The sequence below is a fragment of the Polypterus senegalus genome, chromosome 1 (genome assembly GCF_016835505.1).
Source record: "Polypterus senegalus isolate Bchr_013 chromosome 1, ASM1683550v1, whole genome shotgun sequence".
Lineage (NCBI taxonomy): Eukaryota > Metazoa > Chordata > Cladistia > Polypteriformes > Polypteridae > Polypterus > Polypterus senegalus.
In genome coordinates, this window is record NC_053154.1 from 126,040,842 (window position 1) to 126,059,186 (window position 18,345).

At 35.5% G+C, this 18,345-nt stretch overlaps 1 protein-coding gene across 1 annotated transcript; it reads left to right on the plus strand.

Moving 5' to 3' along the window:
• Nucleotides 1-13,255: 13,255 nt before the first annotated feature.
• Nucleotides 13,256-18,345, plus strand: LOC120532858 (extracellular calcium-sensing receptor-like). The gene is made up of 6 exons (XM_039759331.1): nt 13,256-13,374; nt 14,442-14,727; nt 14,864-15,616; nt 15,719-15,946; nt 17,181-17,304; nt 17,432-18,345. The coding sequence occupies exons 1-6, from the start codon at nt 13,256-13,258 to the stop codon at nt 18,343-18,345; spliced, it is 2,424 nt and encodes an 807-aa protein (XP_039615265.1).

Below are 18,345 nucleotides of genomic sequence, written 5' to 3' on the forward strand. Positions count from 1 at the left end.
CAATAGAGATTTTTCCCTACATGCCCATTTGTAAAACTTTAAATTACACTTTTGAAAAGCTTTTTAATAAAATGATTCAATGCATTGTGTGGATATGTGCAGAATTGGTATAAATTAAGAATTACTATTTGATATACACCATTTTAAGAAAGGTAGAGTGTTTATTTTTACTGGAATCAGAGTGAGCAGTGGTTGAGATTGTAGCCACAGTCAGTACAGTCTGGTCACAATCAGCTATTGGGCTAGACAAGAACTTATTTAGATATAACCAAAGTAACAGGTGTTGTTAAAGTATATTTCTATAATATGTTTAGGTAAGAAAGCAATAATTTCAGTGTTTTAAATGTTGACCCTTTTGTCATTGCTGGCTAAAATGCTGGTGTCCCATGTGTCATCTATACAATCACTCTGATAACTATCTGTTCTCATGAGTTGTGCATTTGTTCATTTTATGTGTAATACTGGATTCCATAATCGTAATATCTCCTTGCTGGGCTGGAACTATGAATGCTACTTCTTTGTATTTCCTGGTTTAGTGTGGGTTAATGAATATATGTTTAATCACACTTTAGAATTCATGAAAAATAAAAAGAATTTATGGGCGAGGGCATGGGAGATTGGGGTTCACAGACATTACAGAAGGTCAACATATTATTATAGGAGACAAAACCATTGGTCTTACTTGATAATGTCATAAAGATGATTCTTTCAAGATTGATTTAAAATTGCTACAAATCACGAAACAAAACACCGTCCTCAGTCATTCTCATTCTAACATATTCTGAATAGTAAATCTGCATGTACTAAAAAATCATGTTTCATTCTGTCTTATCGTGACTTCTCTCTATTGCATTTAATAATGATAAGCAGCTGTACATTAGTGTTGTGTTTTTCAAAAATTATTATTGTCATATGCACACAGTACAATGAAATATCTATCTGTCATTTAGCCAACATCAGAGCAGGCTATTGTAATAAGACAGCAAATTTAAGGATTATTTTGGCAGTGAAAAATACCAGGAGATGATTACATCAAATTAGAAATGTTCAAAGAAAACAAACAAAGCAGTAACAAAACAGGCAAAACAATCAGGCAAACAAAACACAAGGACAAAACCAGAAGCAAAGTCAAAGGCAGAAAAGAGTTCAATAAACTAAGCAAAGGAGAAGGCCTATTTGTTTGAAAGCTAACTAGCACTAGAACTGATTTTACAGAATTTTATCAAACAGGAAAAAGACATGATTATACTGTAAGATCGTATTGTGTCACATACAAAAATGAGGGGCATACACAACCCACTTAGGAACCCATGAACAATCCTTGATCCCGCATCTTTGGCACTCCAGCAAGAATTCAATTCTTAAAACCTGTTTTCTGGAATCTAACAATTTACTATTCTCAAAATCTTTACACCCATCAACCACAACCAAAAGAGGAAGAGGGGTAAAAATAATAGGAAAGCAATATACTGTACTGTACGTGAACTGTCATACATGGAATAAAGAATGTGTTTTGAAACAAACCAGCAATGCCTACTGATAAATAATTGGTGTCACCCATTTCAGTGGACTTAGCCCTATTACAAGTAGGGTGATCCTTAATAAAATCAGCAAAATCTTTAGTCATAAGGAAACAAAATAGGGGCAGTAGTAGTAGTAGTAGCCTCTGGCAACCAGAAAATAAAATCACCTGTTTAATAACAGTTATAATAGAAGCTATAAAAGACATGAAATTCTTAATAAACCACTGATAGAAATTAGCAAGGCCTAGAAACTGTTGGACTTACTTTAAACTCTATGGAGGCTTTAAATTTAGGACACTGAAAACCTTGGACCTTATGTATACCGCTGTACGAAGAATTCACACTAAAATATCGCATACGGACTAATCTGGAAATGTGCGTATGCACATAAAAATCCAGATGCATAAACCTGTGCGTACACCAAAATCCATACGCTTCTCCTTTATAAATCCCAATGAACGTGGAATTTAACACACGTGCATGAGCTTACAGCTCCACCCCAACTCAGAATTTTGCATATTTAAATATGCAAATCAATATAAATAGCCCCTTCTTTTCAGTGTTTTGTTAAAAGACAATGGCAAAAGCAAGTGGAAAAAAGAATTTTAGAGAATGCAAAGTGGAGGCAACGAAAAATATACTAATTGTTGGCTTAAGCAGTGGTATGAGCAACTAAAGGAAGTTGATGGAGTGATATAGAATGGCTGAGACGCTTGAAAGTTCATGTTCAGAAAGTTGCGTAATGTCCCAAATAAAAAAAGAAGTGGTCAGATATCAAAATTGACGTGAAAAGGCGAGTCGCAGTCCACCATTTGTTTATTCTGTTTCAGACAATATTACAAAAGCTGACCCCTGTGCCAAGGACATGACTCCAGGCAGTGAAGGGGCTGCTGTGCCCAGCAAATCTTCGGGTGCTGGATGTGCACACACTAATGCCTCAGAAACCGCTGGGCGACCATCTGGCTATGTGCTGACAGACGCTGTTCTGGAGTCACAAAATGCAATAGTGGATGCTGTAAAAGATGTGGCCAATGAACTAAGGAATATAAGGGTTGTACTATGTGATATTGACCACAAATTAGATTGGATTAGATTAATTTGTTAAAAAATAAATGCTGCATCTGATTACCTGATTTGATATTCTGCTAATTACATTCATTACAATTACATCTGACAGATCATTTGGTGGGTCAGGTTCATCATACTGCATCTCTTCAGGTACGGGCAACCCATGATTGTGTTCCACTTTATTCAGCACACTACATGCTTGCACAATGCGACTTTCTGTGCACTATAGAGCAGCACTTTTATAAAGTGAAAGTGCTTTCTGTTTACATAATCAAATTTACTCTCTAATGACGCTAGTGTCAGCACCAAGCCCTCAATTATCTGTTCTTTGCATGGTTCCTTGAGGAATCTTTAAAAGGACTGCTTGCTTTTTTCCACATTAGCTGGAAAAAGCACTTGCGACTAGGCTGAGTTGCCGTTTTTATAAGCTCTCCTGCAATAGATGATGTAATGCCAGCTCATTGTTTTGGTGACTCATCCCTGTCTGATGTAACTTGTCCAGCGTCATTGCAATAGTAATGTGAGTGCAGTTGACTGCTCTGTTTACATTTGGAAAACCAGACATTGCTGTGAATTGCGCTTTGATGTTTCCCAGTTCAACCACACTGTAAGGATATCTTATATATCTGAATGACAAGCAGATAATACCATCCTGTACACCTAGCATGGCGCAACTCGTGATGTTTGTGAAATACTCGATCAGTCAGCAAATTCACATTGGAAAGCTCCCGTGGCCAAAAACCCAGAAAGAGTACAGAACCTGAAAACCAGCATGTAGAGCACAATTCCTCAAAGTCTGCCTTTATAAAGCCAGCACCAGTTCAGCACACAGCTCTAAGAGGATAGCTCTTGTGAACCGAAATTGACTTAGAAGCCAGTCATCATCTATAAATATGCACTCTCAATTCTTACATTTGTGATGTCTTCTAATAATACTAAAGCAGACATGGTAGTTGGAATAGTTTGGCCACTTCGTGCATCATAATATTGTTATAGAATGATTACAATTAAGTGAATTAAACTTGTAAATGGTAGCAATTAATTTCAATGTATTTAATAACGCCTGCGTCATGGATGTGAATATGAAAAAGAAAGGGTAACAACACAGAGACTGTAGCACCACTTTGAAACTGGGTGCCGCCAGTTCACAAAACCGAGCAGAAAAGTGTGTATGCAAGGTGTAAGACGGCTATGAAAATATACATGTTTAATTTTTATAAATCTCGAAGTGTGCATTGAAAAAGGCGTATATCAAATTTTTGTGCATATGTACCGGTTATACTGTACATGAGGATAATTTGAATAGCACAACAACTAATTTGATACCTCAAAAACAAGTCAGATGCACTATGAAATTCACAGTTCTTAATGTTAGCGAATAAATTATTAGCCCTAAGACGAGGCTGACCCTTTTTAACATGGACATATAGAGAATCAAAATCTTAGGAATAAAACAAAATGTCATCAATGTATCCTAATACTGAATGTCGCAAAATACCACAGAAAATGTCATTTACTAATGACTGAAATACTGCCGGGGCATTAGAAAAAATGTAAGGCACGACAAGGTATTTGTTGTGCCCTGATGTGGTAATAAAAGTAGTCTTCCTCTAATCTCCTTCCTTAATACACATTAAATTATAAGTGAGGTGCAAGGCCAATAAATCAATCTGTGAGGAGGGTGATGAAGAGAATCTGTTTAGAAAAACATAATTAAACTCATTAAATACCTATAATAATTTTACAAAATGGGATTTAAAGACATTTTTTTAAACCACAAACCTGAGGAAATTTTCTGCTGTACCAAACTCAGCCTAGTTTCTTGAATTCCAATTAATGTAGAATGATATAAATAATAAACAATAAAACCCAAACCAGATATTATGCAACAGCGTCTTTCTTGTGTGTTTATACTGGTTTTGCCTATCTATACAGGCTCCTGCTGCCCCGAAGTGGAAGAATTAGACTTTTTGAGAAATGGAACCAAATAGGTTTAAAGCCCTACTTTTCATGCTGTCATTCTTCACATCTAGTACTGATTTTTGCACAATAGTAAGTAGTTCCTCTAATGTTTCTCCCAATTATATTTAGTGATTTTATCCTTAATCTCACCAGATAAACCACTTTGGAAATCTGTAACTAAAGAAGCATCATCCTATCCTCAGTCACCTGCCAACATATTTTTAATATGTTTTAATTGTAATAATGTTTTGTAAGCAGTCTGAGCTTGATCAGGTTGTGTCAAAAACCCTGGCAAATTCTTTCAGAAAGCATTTAGATTGTGGGTACATGGGTGCATGTTTACATGAAGAGCAGACACTTATTTAATAGGCTTATCTGAAAACAAAAAAATAAATGCTTCCTTATCCTTATCATCAGTATAGGTGTGAGGTTACAAACTGAATACTACACTGGCTAACAAATCCACAGAATTTCTTAAGGTCTCTTGAGAAGCACTTTAGATGGGGAATATGTGGCTCAACTTGAAAAGGGGCATTACTAGCTTGTTTCAAATCAGTTATTTTATTTTGGGACATGCTAAATGGCAGCCACGAGTGTATTCATTTGCTCTTTCATCATGACCTTCTCTCTCAAACACTTGTCACTTCAGTTAATTATCACGGGAGTCACTGGTTCTGTAATAAGACTCCAAGTTCAAGTATTATTGTGAGATGGGGAAAATAACCAGGATATGATTACATGAGCTTGGAAACGTGAGCTTAGAAAGCAAACAAGTCAGTACCAAAAGAGGCAAAACAATCATGCAAACAAAACAAGAGGGCAACACAAGAAGCTAAGTTAAAGGCAGAATGTTCTATAAGCCAAAAGGAAAACTGACACTAGGGTCTGCTCGTTTGAAAGCTAACACTAAAATTGATTTTATAGAATTTTATCCAACACAGAGATAAGAAATGTTGAAACCATTAAGCCATACTTATACCTCATGTCTTGTGAAGTGACTGGGATGACAATTAAAGGTTACGCAAAGGCTTCTAACGTGTCACGTAAACAAAGAATTAGAAAGGAAATAAAAAATAAAACTTTCTGAAAATATCTAAAATAAAATCTTTAAAACATACCATGCACAATACATAACCATAAAGTAAATAACATTATATATATATATATATATATACTGCATTAATTATTACAGCTACCTTTGTCCTTGACCAGCAGTAAGAATTGTACATCATTGCTTATGTATAATATACATCCATCCATCAATACATTTTCTAAAACCTGCGTATAACATTACTAAATAACAGGTAGTGGTGAGGAAGACGGCTGACTCTCTTTTCGCATACAGTTTTGTGAAATTAACGCTAAATTTAATTTTGCCTGCAATTTTGCAATCCCAAATCTCAATAAAAAGGGGGTTGAAAGAAATGAAAATTGCTCCAACATGGTTTGGCAACATCTTACACCTGTTTTTGTTTTCACTCGACTATATTACTGTAACACTCTCCTCTAAGGACTACCCAAAAAAGACATAAATTAATTGCAACTAGTGCAGAATGCATCTGCTAGAATCTTAACTAGGAAAAGAAAATCCGAGCACGTCTCTCCAGTTTTGATGTCACTAAATTGGTTACTTGTGTCATTTAGAATTGACTTTAAAATCCTGCTTATAGTTTACAAAGCCTTAAATAATCTCACTCCATCTTATATTTCGGAATGTCTTACACCTTACACTCCAAATCGTAACCTTAGATCTTCAAATGAGTGTCTGCTTAGAATTCCAAGAGCTAAACTTAAAAGAAGTGGTGAGGCGGCCTTCTGCTGTTATGCACCTAAAATCTGGAATAGCCTGCCAATAGGAATTCGCCAGGCAAATACAGTAGAGCACTTTAAAACACTGCTGAAAACACATTACTTCAACATGGCTTTCTCATAGCTTCATCTTAGTTTAATCCTGATGCACTGTATATTCAATTAATTATCATGATTATTCATGGTGGCTCCAAAATCCGTACTAACCCCTACTCTCTCTTTTGTTCTTGTTCCGGTTTTCTGGGGTAGCGACCTGCACCACTACCACCTGATCAAAGTACTGTGATGTCCCTACATTGATGGATTAAGGCCAGAAGTCCATATGACCGTCATCATCAAGTTCTTCCATGAGAACCCTAAATAATATGAGGACTGATTGAGGTCATTTATGTTAGGTAGAATGCCTAGAGGGGGCTTGGTGGTCTCATGGCCTGGAACCCCTGCAGATTTTATTTTTTTCTCCAGCCGTCTGGAGTTTTTTTTTACTGTCCTCCCTGGCCATCGGATTTTACTTTTTTCTATGTTCATTAGTGTTCCCTTATTCTGATTTTTATTTATTTTGTCTTTTTTCTCTTTCTTCATCATGTAAAGCACTTTGAGCTGCATAATTGGTATGAAAATGTGCTATATAAATAAATCTTGTTGTTTTGGACTGTGCGTTTACATGAGAATAAATGGGCAAAAATTCAGCATAACTAAACACAACCACAAAGAAGCAAAGTGACATACAAAAGTTGTAATCCAGGAAATCGGTAAAACTCTTATCAGAATTATTTAAGAATAAAATACTGAACCTGCTAAAAGTCTTAAATGAGATCCTGCTCTGGCCAGTACAAAATGTACTACATGTTGATAATGTTGTCCTCCCATCAGCTGCATTGCACTTCTGCATGATAAGAACTTTAGCCCCCTTTTTGGTACTAGTTCTTGGGTTGCCCTCCTCCATTACAAACATTTTCCTAAATACATCATATAACATATATTCTAAGTTGAACCAATGAAAACACACATGCAGACCATGGTGAACATCGGTTTAGGGCTTTTTGTGTGATTACTGAGCAATCAGACAATAAGATCAACAAACAGCTTATGAATTTATTTAGATATATTTATTTACTTATTTATTTATATGTATTGTTTTACCTTATAACTATTAATGATACATATAATAAAATATCTACAGTAAATAAACTGCTAATATTCTGCTACTTGTATGGTATTTCTAAAGAATTTACCTCATACTTTATACATTACACTATTTGGAGTATAATTTTAATTGAAGCAAATTGCACCCCCCCGCCCAACCTTTTAAATTTCTTTACCAGATTACCATCTATTCCATTTCATCACTATTGTGAATTCTTTTAAATACCTTCCCAATAATTACAACTCCTCCTCCAACTCATATTGCTGTGTAAAATATTTTCCGAGTTTTGAAAAAACTTAAACGATCTTGCATAATGGAACCTGTTTAAATTTTGCCTTTCTATAAATAAGATGACTGACATGCCTAAATTATGCACGTGTGATGCTACCCCTACCTCAGTTTCCACCTGTCCTTCAATCACTTTTGATATTACTTTTCCATGTTCTTCACTTTTTTTACTTATATATTTTTCATCACACTCCTTTACAGCTGTTAATGAGAGGTTAATTTCCATAAGTTCTACTGTTTGCCCCAAGCTCGCCACAAGCCTTCTAATGGCTCCTACGCAGGGCTTAGAGTAGTCATGTCCAAGCCTAAACCATGGTGAGTGAATGAGACACAGACAAGATGCTAAACAAAATATAGACAGTTCTTTATTAAAAACAAGTGATATGACAATATATATCAATTTTTGATGTTTTCAAAAAATCATCAGATGAACAAATAAAGTGCAAGCAGTGCAAAGTTCATTAAATAGACCATATGTATGCAGTTGAATATATAAAAAAAATAAAACAAAATTTTGGTATTCTGGGCCTATTCCCCTATCTCTCCTTATCTAGCTTTCTCAGAGTCCACTCCTGCACTCCAATCCTTTACCCCTTCATCATCTTTTCAGGTCACTTTAGGGTAGGGACAACTTAAAACACAAAAAAAAAAAACAAATTAAAAAAAAACCCAGCTCACCATGTTTATTCCCCCATTCTTGAAACATTCTTGGGGTATAAACTAAGAGAAGTGCATCTCTCCTAGTGCTCATTCCAGCTATTTTACATATTCCCATCATACTCTCTCCATCACAATAGCCTATTTCAATGCACACATTCTTTCTCTGGCTTACTGACTACTGCTTCCCCTACTGACGTCAGTCTTACCCTCTTATACATCCTCCGGAACTTCTACCACCAATCCTGATGGACATCTCGCCTGATTTCCAACAATCACCACGCATGCCACCTTAATCTATTCTACGTGTTGTGACCTAGAAGCAAGCTTACAAAACCACCTGCTTTTTACCAGCACATGTATCCACAACAAGCCATACAATTGCAATTCCAACTTCCCATTACTCTTCGGTACGTACAGTTGTGCTTGAAAGTTTGTGAACCCTTTAGAATTTTTTATATTTCTGTATAAATATGACCTAAAACATCATCAGATTTTCACTCAAGTCCTAAAAGTTGATAAAGTTAAACAAATGAGACAAAAATATTATACTTGGCCATTTATTTATTGAGGAAAATGATCGAATATTACATATTTTGAGTAGCAAAAGTATGTGAACCTCTAGGATTAGCAGTTAGTTTGAAGGTGAAATTAGAGTCAGGTGTTTTCAATCAATGGGATTACAATCAGGTGTGTGTGGGAACCCTGTGTTATTTAAAGAACAGGAATCTATCAAAGTCTGCTCTTCACAACACATGTTTATGGAAGTGTATGTATCATGGCACGAACAAAGGAGATTTCTGAGGACCTCGGAAAAAGAGTTGTTGATGCTCATCAGGCTGGAAAAGGTTACAAAACCATCTCTAAAGAGTTTGGATTCCACCAATCCACAGTCAGACAGATTGGGTACAAATGGAGGAAATTCAAGACCATTGTTACCCTCCCCAGGAGTGGTCGACCAACAAAGATCACTCCAAGAGCAAGGCGCGTAATAGTTGGTGAGGTCACAAAGGACCCCAGGGTAACTTCTAAGCAACTGAAGGCCTCTCTCACATTGGCTAATGTTCATGTTCATGAGTCCACCATCAGGAAAACACTAAACAACAATGGTGTGCATGGCAGGGTTGCAAGGAGAAAGCCTCTCCAAAAAAAACATTGCAGCTCGTCTGCAGTTTGCTTAAGATCACGTGGACAAACCAGAATGCTATTGGAAGAAAATTTTGTAGACGGATGAGACCAAAATAGAACTTTTTGGTTTAAATGAAAAGCGTTATGTTTGGAGAAAGGAAAAACACTGCATTCCAGCATAATAATCGTATCCCATCTGTGAAACATGGTGGTTGTAGTATCATGGTTTGGGCCTGTTTTGCTGCATCTGGGCCAGGACGACTTGCCTTCATTGATGGAATGATGAATTCTGAATTATATCAGAGAATTCTAAAAGAAAATTTCAGGACATCTGTCCATGAACTGAATCTCAAGAGAAGGTAGGTCATGCAGCAAGACAACGACCCTAAGCAAACAAGTTGTTCTACCAAAGAATGGTTAAAGAAGAATAAAGTTAATGTTTTGGAATGGCCAAGTCAAAGTCCTGACCTTAATCCAATGGAAATGTTGTGGAAGGACCTGAAGTGAGCAGTTAATTTGAGGAAACCCACCAACATCCCAGAGTTGAAGCTGTTCTGTACGGAGGAATGGGCTAAAATTCCTCCAAACTGGTGTGCAGGAATGATCAAAAGTTAACAGGAAACGTTTAGTTGCAGTTATTGCTGCAAAGGGGGGTTCACACCAGATACTGAAATCAAAGGTTCACATACTTTTGCCACTCACAAATATGTAATATTCGATCATTTTCCTTAATAAATAAATGACCAAGTATAATATTTTTGTCTCATTTGTTTAACTGGTTTCTCTTTATTTTCTTATAGGACTTGAGTGAAAATCTAATGATGTTTTAGGTCATATTTATGCAGAAATATAGAAAATTCTAAAGGGTTCACAAACTTTCAAGGACAGCTGTAATCACCGCCCGTTCACACTCTTAGGGCCCCTTTCTTCTCTGTACCCTAAACGGCACACTTTTTCCTACTTCTGTCTGCAGCTTGGTACCTTAGCGTCTGGATGCATTGTACGCTGTAGCATGGTCGACTCATGTTGTGCACCACGAACCTCCCATCTTGCTGCTAATGCGCACACCATGCCTGTAGCCATTTACTGTTTCTCCTGCCACTACCAGAGCTTCAACACCTAACCTGCTCGAGGTAAGTGCCACCATGTAACTGCCTAACCTGCTATTCTCCATGTTCTATAAATAGCTACACCCACGTTTCCTATTCACTCACACATATGCTCAAGCAAACACTGTCACCATAGCACGACTTACCACATCTAGGGCTGCTAATATCCTCCTGGCATCACACTGGGAAAATCCAGACCAATGTTCAATAGCTACCTCAATGAATTTATATTTTACTTTTTTGGAACTATCACTACATTGCATTAATTTCTCTTCTCTATCTACTACATCATTGCTTGAAAAGACAGTTTCTCTTATTAAGAACCTTTTATCTTGTTTTTATCAGGTCAATATCAGGATGATAAAGGCATAATGGCATCAGCATAGTTTCTTCTTTTTCTCTCTATCCTTGATTGTTCCCTCAGTCTTCAGGGTGGGAGACATTAGTAGTGGTTTTCCTTATTTCCTTATCAGTTACTTGTTTTCCTCTTTTCTCTTAAGAATAACTGAAAAACAGACAACTCTGTAACAATTAAAATGAACAAGAAAGAATTTAATAAAAAAACACTTTTTTAACAAATAAATCAAAATATTACAAAAAAAACCCAACACAATGAGCAATGATAAAAAGATTAAAACCTGGGAAGAAACCCTGTTAAAACCATAACAATATGACTCTACTATTAAATATTCCCTGGGGCAGCTTTACCAATAAGAATTTTTACTCATTTTCAGGTGCAAGATCAAAAATAATGAAAGATTATATACAAGAAAATCTAGAAAATTGATTTATCAAATCTTCTTGTAGCTTCACTGATAGCATAACTCGGCTTTTCTTTTCACAGAATTATATTACAAAAGGCATTTATGTGAGAAAAGCAACAATTCAAATCCGGCAAAGTTCCAAATTTAAGCAAATAATATTGTCCATAATAACCCCTTATACATGTAGATGTATGAAGGAGAAAGAGGCGACAACATTAAGCAAACAGGAGCATAGCAGGAAGGTGTGGTTTCATGACGCCAGAACTGAAGTAAATGTTACCATCCACAAGAAAGTTACATAGTAGTTTTGTGATTTAAAGTTTATTAATTTAGTAGCACCAATATTGGCTAGAAGTCTTGATTGATACAAATAAATGCTTAAGCAGATAAATGATGGAAAAAACAAAACTGTGTGATTTAAAAGTCATGGTTAGCTTTCAGACCACATGACTCACACTTGGAGCCACTGGTGAGAACCACCCTAATGTAAAAAACTGTGACACACAATGTGTCCCTTTTCACTTTTCAATCACTGCCCATTAAAAGGTCTCCATAAATAATTTCATGCTGCTTCTGAGGTTAACAAGTCAGATGGTTTTAAATTTTACAGAATCTACATTTATAATGCACATTACATCTTTGTGTGTTCACTTTCAAAATTTCATAATTTTGCTTAAGCATGTTCATGTTACTTACCTAACTAAATAAGTTGTGTTTATGCTGGAGTGAACCTTTGTATGTAAGCATTTTGTTCCAATTTATTTCTCCATTTCCAGTTTTTGTTATTGTCTATATTTGGATGATTACAGATGCTTTCTATTGCATTCTTTTCCAAAACAATTGTGAATACCATATATTCTCTAGTTGCTCTCCCTGCTTATTTCCTTCCTTTGTTACTGGACTTCCAGGTGGATTCTGCTGGTAAAAGACATGCAAAAACATTGAAAGAAAAGAAAAGGGCTTGTGTCTTATCAGCCGTCGGCACAGCTTCACAGACTACACTTAAAGTGAATGCAACTTACTGAGTAATTGGCACTGTATGATAACACTCATTAAAGCATTCTAGTATGAGATGAAAAAAAGAATATAAAATAAATGTATCTGCTATCTGGATTTGCATAACTGAGAGTTGTTGTGTGTACCAGGGTTTGTAATACAGATATGCAATTTATAATTTTACATGCCTTGGAAAGAACAACTTTTGTTTATGACATGCTACATATTTTATAGGTATTTGAGTTAAACATTATTTATGAGAGGTGTTAATGTCCTTTTGCATGTAATAAATATAATTAATTTAACTATTTATTATGTCATCAATGTACCCAAAATATTTGTATTTTACATTAAAGGTACTGAAATATATACAGTGTCAATTTTTTTGCATAATGAAATCCACTTAAATATGACATGATGTAATCTTTAATTATTTTACATGTCTTGTTTTCTGTGTTCAACTAGTGGTATATCAAACAGTCTTATATTGTGATGATTTTCATAAAATTATTCTATTCTACTACTCTAAAACTACTCAAAAAATTATCTGATATGATACAGATGAGGTATCGTTTTTCTCTCCTGTCAGGTCTTCCTTTGAGAATTACTGCTTTGATTCATATGAAGATTTCCACTAGGTAATCACTGTTGATTCTCAAGGTACAGCACTATATAAGAACACTGTCTGTCAAAATTGCTGCAATACTAAAATAAAAGACTGAAATGATATTTCTTACTTTTACTCTTATAGCTCTTTTTACAAGAGCAGAAGAACCTATTTGTAGGTTACAGGGTAGATCAGATATGCCTTTACTTTCTAAAGCAGGAGACATAATGATTGGAGCAATCTTTTCATTTCACAACACTATTGAAGAATTCAATCCACTGTTTAACGCTTTACCAAAGCCAATAACATGTACAGAGTAAGTATATAATGATTTACCTATTGAAATGAGAAATAAATATGTCCCTGTCTTTTTATAGCTTAGTTGTACAGTATCATACTTGTGATAACACTGTATAAACATTGTGAGATTCATCATAGTATATTATGAAAAGTATATAAATAACTTCCTTTACCATTACTTAACCTTTAAAAGTAAATATTTAACTTGTTTTTTAAATGAATTTATTGGGTAAATTAAACAGAAAAAGAACTATATCTATGTAGACAAATTTTGCAAGGTTTAAAAAAGAGTTTATTGCACTTAATATAATATCCAAATGATTATGTAGTGGGAAAATCTTCTGTCCATGGTGCTTAGGCATATAGTCCTACACGACTAATTTAATATCTGACATATAGGTAGACCAGTTATGGATGCTAAATTATATGAATGTGAGTTGCCTTTACTACAAGATAGCTTCTTGCCAGAATATCTTCCATTTTATTAGTCTCTGAAGTAATAAGATATATAAAATGGATGCATGGATGAATAATTCCTAATAATTAATGTTTCCTGTATCCATCCATTTTCTACTATCACTTAATCCTAATTAGGTTAGAGGAAGCCACAGTCTGTGTTAGCAGCATTTGACACAATCCAAGAATACACACTGGTTAAGATGCCAGTCCGCTCATTCACGCATGTACAGAAAATGCCAGTTTAGAGTCACCGGTCAACTTTACATACATGATTTGAATGTGGAAAGCCTAATAGAAACTCAGACATTATGTATAAGAAAATGCATACTTCAAGTGACTAAGATGGGATTTCAGCTCAATCAAGTGATAAGTGTAAACTACTATGGTGTCTGATAGTTAATGCCTTATCAAAAGGAAGAACATTAATTTTGATGAATTAAACCTAACTATATACAGTACAGTACTATAATTATTATTACAAATAATAGAACTATTAATAGTTGCACATTCAACTGCATTATTGTAATATACAAGTTTATGTATAATAATAGGAAATCTTTATAGTTGCAAAATTGCATATTCAGATTAACATTGAGAGTAAAACTATATTCATTTTCCTTGCAGTGTAAATGTGAAGGAATTTCTATTTGCTAAAACAATGATATTTGCCATTGAAGAAATAAACAATTCAATGCTACTGCCTGGTGCTTCTCTGGGTTATAAAATTTATGATGACTGCAGTTCTATCCCTTTGGCTACAAAAGCAGCAATGGATTTAGTGAATGGTCCTGAAGGAACACTTTCTGATGTATCTTGTATTAAACCATCAACTGTACATGCAATCATAGGAATGTCAGATTCATCACCTACCATTGCTGTTGCTAAATCACTTGGACCGCTTCACATACCGGTGGTGTGTAATTTTATTATATGTATATTACTTTACATATATTTTTTTCTTTTTTAAATTGTTTATTTTTTTTAAATTGATCTGGAATTTAAATTTCAATTCCTAAGTTTTGTTGTTATTGATTTATTTTATATAGGTAAGTTACTACTCTACTTGTGCCTGTCTCAGCAACAAACATGACTTTCCTACTTTCTTTAGAACAATACCCAGTGACTATTATCAAAGCAGAGCCCTAGCACAGCTTGTGAAGCACTTTGGGTGGACCTGGGTCGGGGCAGTGAGCAGTGATAATGACTATGGCAAAGCTGGTATTACCACATTTATAGAAGCTCTCCAGAATGAAGAAATATGCATTGAATATTCTGAAGTGATTTATAGAAATAGTCCAAGAGACAAAATTCTCAAAGTAGTAGAAACTATGAAAAAAGCTTCGTCAAAAGTTGTTGTTGCATTTGCAACATTTATTGACCTTGAATATTTAATAAATGAACTTCTTCTTCAAAATATCACAAGCTTGCAATGGGTAGGCAGTGAAGGCTGGATATACAATGAGTACCTTGCAACAGAGGAAAATTACAAAGTCCTTGGAGGTGCTGTTGGTATTAATATCATGAATCCAGTTGTACCAGGCCTACAAAAATTCTTAATGAAATTCATCCCAACCAACATTCCCAACAATACAGGTCTGGAAAGCTTTTGGGAAAGCACAATGAATTGCACATCAGCAGGAGAAGATAACACAGCAAATGGCAATGAGTGCCTTGGCTCAGAAACTGTATATAGAGCAGTGTACGCCATAGCATATTCTGTACGCCATTTTCTTAAATGTCAGAGTAACCAGCATGGAAATTATTCTTGTGGTAATGCAATGAACATTGAGCCTTGGCAGGTAAGGGAGTTTAAGGTACACGAATGACTGATAGATATGGCAGTTGACTTCTTTGTTTGTTTATTGTATGTTAGTATGTAACTAACTGTTGCTTCCTAAAAGGTACTAGATAATATGAAACATGTTAATTTTACAACAAGTTATGGAGAGACTGTATATTTTGATGAAAATGGTGACCCAGCGGCAAGATATGAATTGATAAACTGGCAGCTCAGTAAAGAGGGAATGATTAAGTTTGTCAAAATTGGTGTGTATGATGCTTCACTGCAAGAAGGACAGCAATTTGTAATGAATGACATTACCATTATGTGGAAAGGTAATAACAAAAAGGTAGGGCTCATTTCCTTTTTCAGATAATTAACAATAATGAAATACTGTATTTAATATACTTAGTGTGGTGACAAAATGATTAATATTGCTTCCTCTTAGCTCCTGGTGACTGGGTTTGAATCCTTGCTCAGTCGCTACCTCTATGGACCACTCTCTGAGGTTTCTCTGGGCACTATCGCAACCCAAAAATGTCTAGGTTAGAGGGTTAGAGTGAATGAAGTTAGTAAATCGATCTATTACAAGTGAATGTGTATGTGCGTGCGGCAGCAGCAGTTTTTGACTTGTGTCCAATGATTACCAGATAGGTTTGGTTTCCACTCAAAATTTGATCAAATTGATTTATTAAAAAGAAGAATGATTATATACTCTTAGGCTGTTCAAATTTTTACATCTTATTCCCACTAAAAAATTAGGCAGTACCTTGATTCATCCTATGGCACTGCGGGCAAAGTACTTTGGCCTAGGATAAACTTGTTAATCCAAAAATCTAGTTTGGCCTGTAACAAGCACAGTTTTGTTTTGAGCTTTCCTAGTCAATTGTAGACAGAGCAAGCTATGAGAGATACAGCAGTATTTGCTCCTTTAGATTGACATAATGAGTAAAAAAATAAATGAGATCTTAAACCATAAATGCTTTCAGTGTTAAGCCAAAGAGAATGTGGATGTGGAGCACCTTTTGCTTTTCATCTGCTGCCAAGACATGAAGATGACCATCATTTCTTGAAAAAGCCACCTAAGAATCTATAACTTTGCTCCTTCTGCTTTGTGGAAAAGACACATATCCCTAGAAAATTGGCTTGGGTATAATGTCCCAATTTTAAAGGAGCGGACAGTCCGAATAGAAAAGTATGTGGAGACATGTCTTAGTGTGTTGCCAACCTCACACTGTCTAGCAAGATGCACAACATTTCCGAGTGCCATGTTTGAATGTAGTATGTGCTCGTAGGTTCATTATGTGTCGCTGTAGGGTGTCCTTCCACAGGTGAAAGCTGTGTAATTTGAAATCCAATTGCACTGCTGTATTAGTTTAGGGAATTCATGGCCCGTGTATTCCCTACGTGAGTGTACAGTTGCAAGGCTAACAATTTATGTAATATTTAAATCTGCAATGCTGTTTTGTTTGAATTATGAAAGTAGTCCTAGAAATATTTAATGTTAAATATTTTGCTGGTGTTTTACTTTTGTTTGGAAGAGACTCTGTGTAGTATTTGAATAAAATCACATTTTTTTTTAGGTTCCCAGATCTGCATGTAGCCAAAGTTGCTTTCCGGGCACTCGTAAGGCTGTCCAGAAAGGAAAGCCTATTTGCTGTTTTGATTGTATTCCTTGTGCTGAAGGGGAAATTACTAATATAACAGGTACAGGCAATTAGGATTTTTTCTTCTTTCTGCATTCATAAAATAGAAAATGCATGTTTATTAATGGTTCTTTTGTCAGTTCCATAGTTTACTTTGGACTGATGTATGTGTGCTTTTATGTTTCCAGATTCTCCTGACTGTTTAAAGTGTCCCATTGAGTACAAATCAAATGACCTAAAAAGCCAATGCATTTTAAAAGAGATTGAATTCTTAGCATTTGAAGAAACTACCGGAATACTATTAGTGTTTTTTTCCTTGCTGGGAACTTGTTTCACCATGGCTGTGACAATGGTATTTTTATACTACAGAGACACCCCAATTGTTAGAGCCAACAATTCTGAATTGAGTTTTCTTCTCTTATTTTCACTCTCTCTGTGCTTCCTCTGTTCACTCACATTTGTTGGGCAACCGTCGCATTGGTCTTGCATGTTGCGACACACGGCTTTTGGGATCACATTTGTTTTATGCATTTCTTGTGTCCTGGGGAAGACTATAGTAGTGTTAATGGCATTTCGGGCTACCCTTCCTGGAAACAATATCATGAAATGGTTTGGCCCCAGACAACAACGCTTTTGTGTTTTTATATTAACTTTTATACAGATCTTGATTTGTGCTCTGTGGATAATTGTATCACCTCCCTTTCCCAGCAAAAACACGGAACATTATAAAGACAGAATTATACTTGAATGCAGCCTTGGATCAACAATAACATTTTGTGCAGTTTTAGGTTACATTGGTCTACTATCCACTATGTGCTTCATTCTTGCTTTCCTGGCTCGTAAGCTACCCGATAATTTTAATGAAGCTAAATTCATCACATTCAGCATGTTAATATTCTGTGCTGTCTGGATTACTTTTATTCCAGCTTATATCAGCTCCCCAGGAAAATACACTGTAGCTGTGGAAATATTTGCAATTTTAGCTTCAAGCTTTGGTCTACTTTTCTGCATTTTTGTCCCAAAGTGTTATGTGATACTGCTGAAACCACACAAAAATACCAAAAAATTCTTAATGGGTAAAGTGCAGTCGGAATCGCTTTAA

Coding starts and splice junctions, on each gene's coding strand:
- LOC120532858 (XM_039759331.1), top strand. CDS start 13,256: ATGCCTTTACTTTCTAAAGCAGGAGACATAATGATTGGAGCAATCTTT. Junction 15,617..15,718: donor TGAACATTGAGCCTTGGCAG/GTAAGGGAGTTT, acceptor GCTTCCTAAAAG/GTACTAGATAATATGAAACA. Junction 17,305..17,431: donor GGAAATTACTAATATAACAG/GTACAGGCAATT, acceptor TTATGTTTCCAG/ATTCTCCTGACTGTTTAAAG.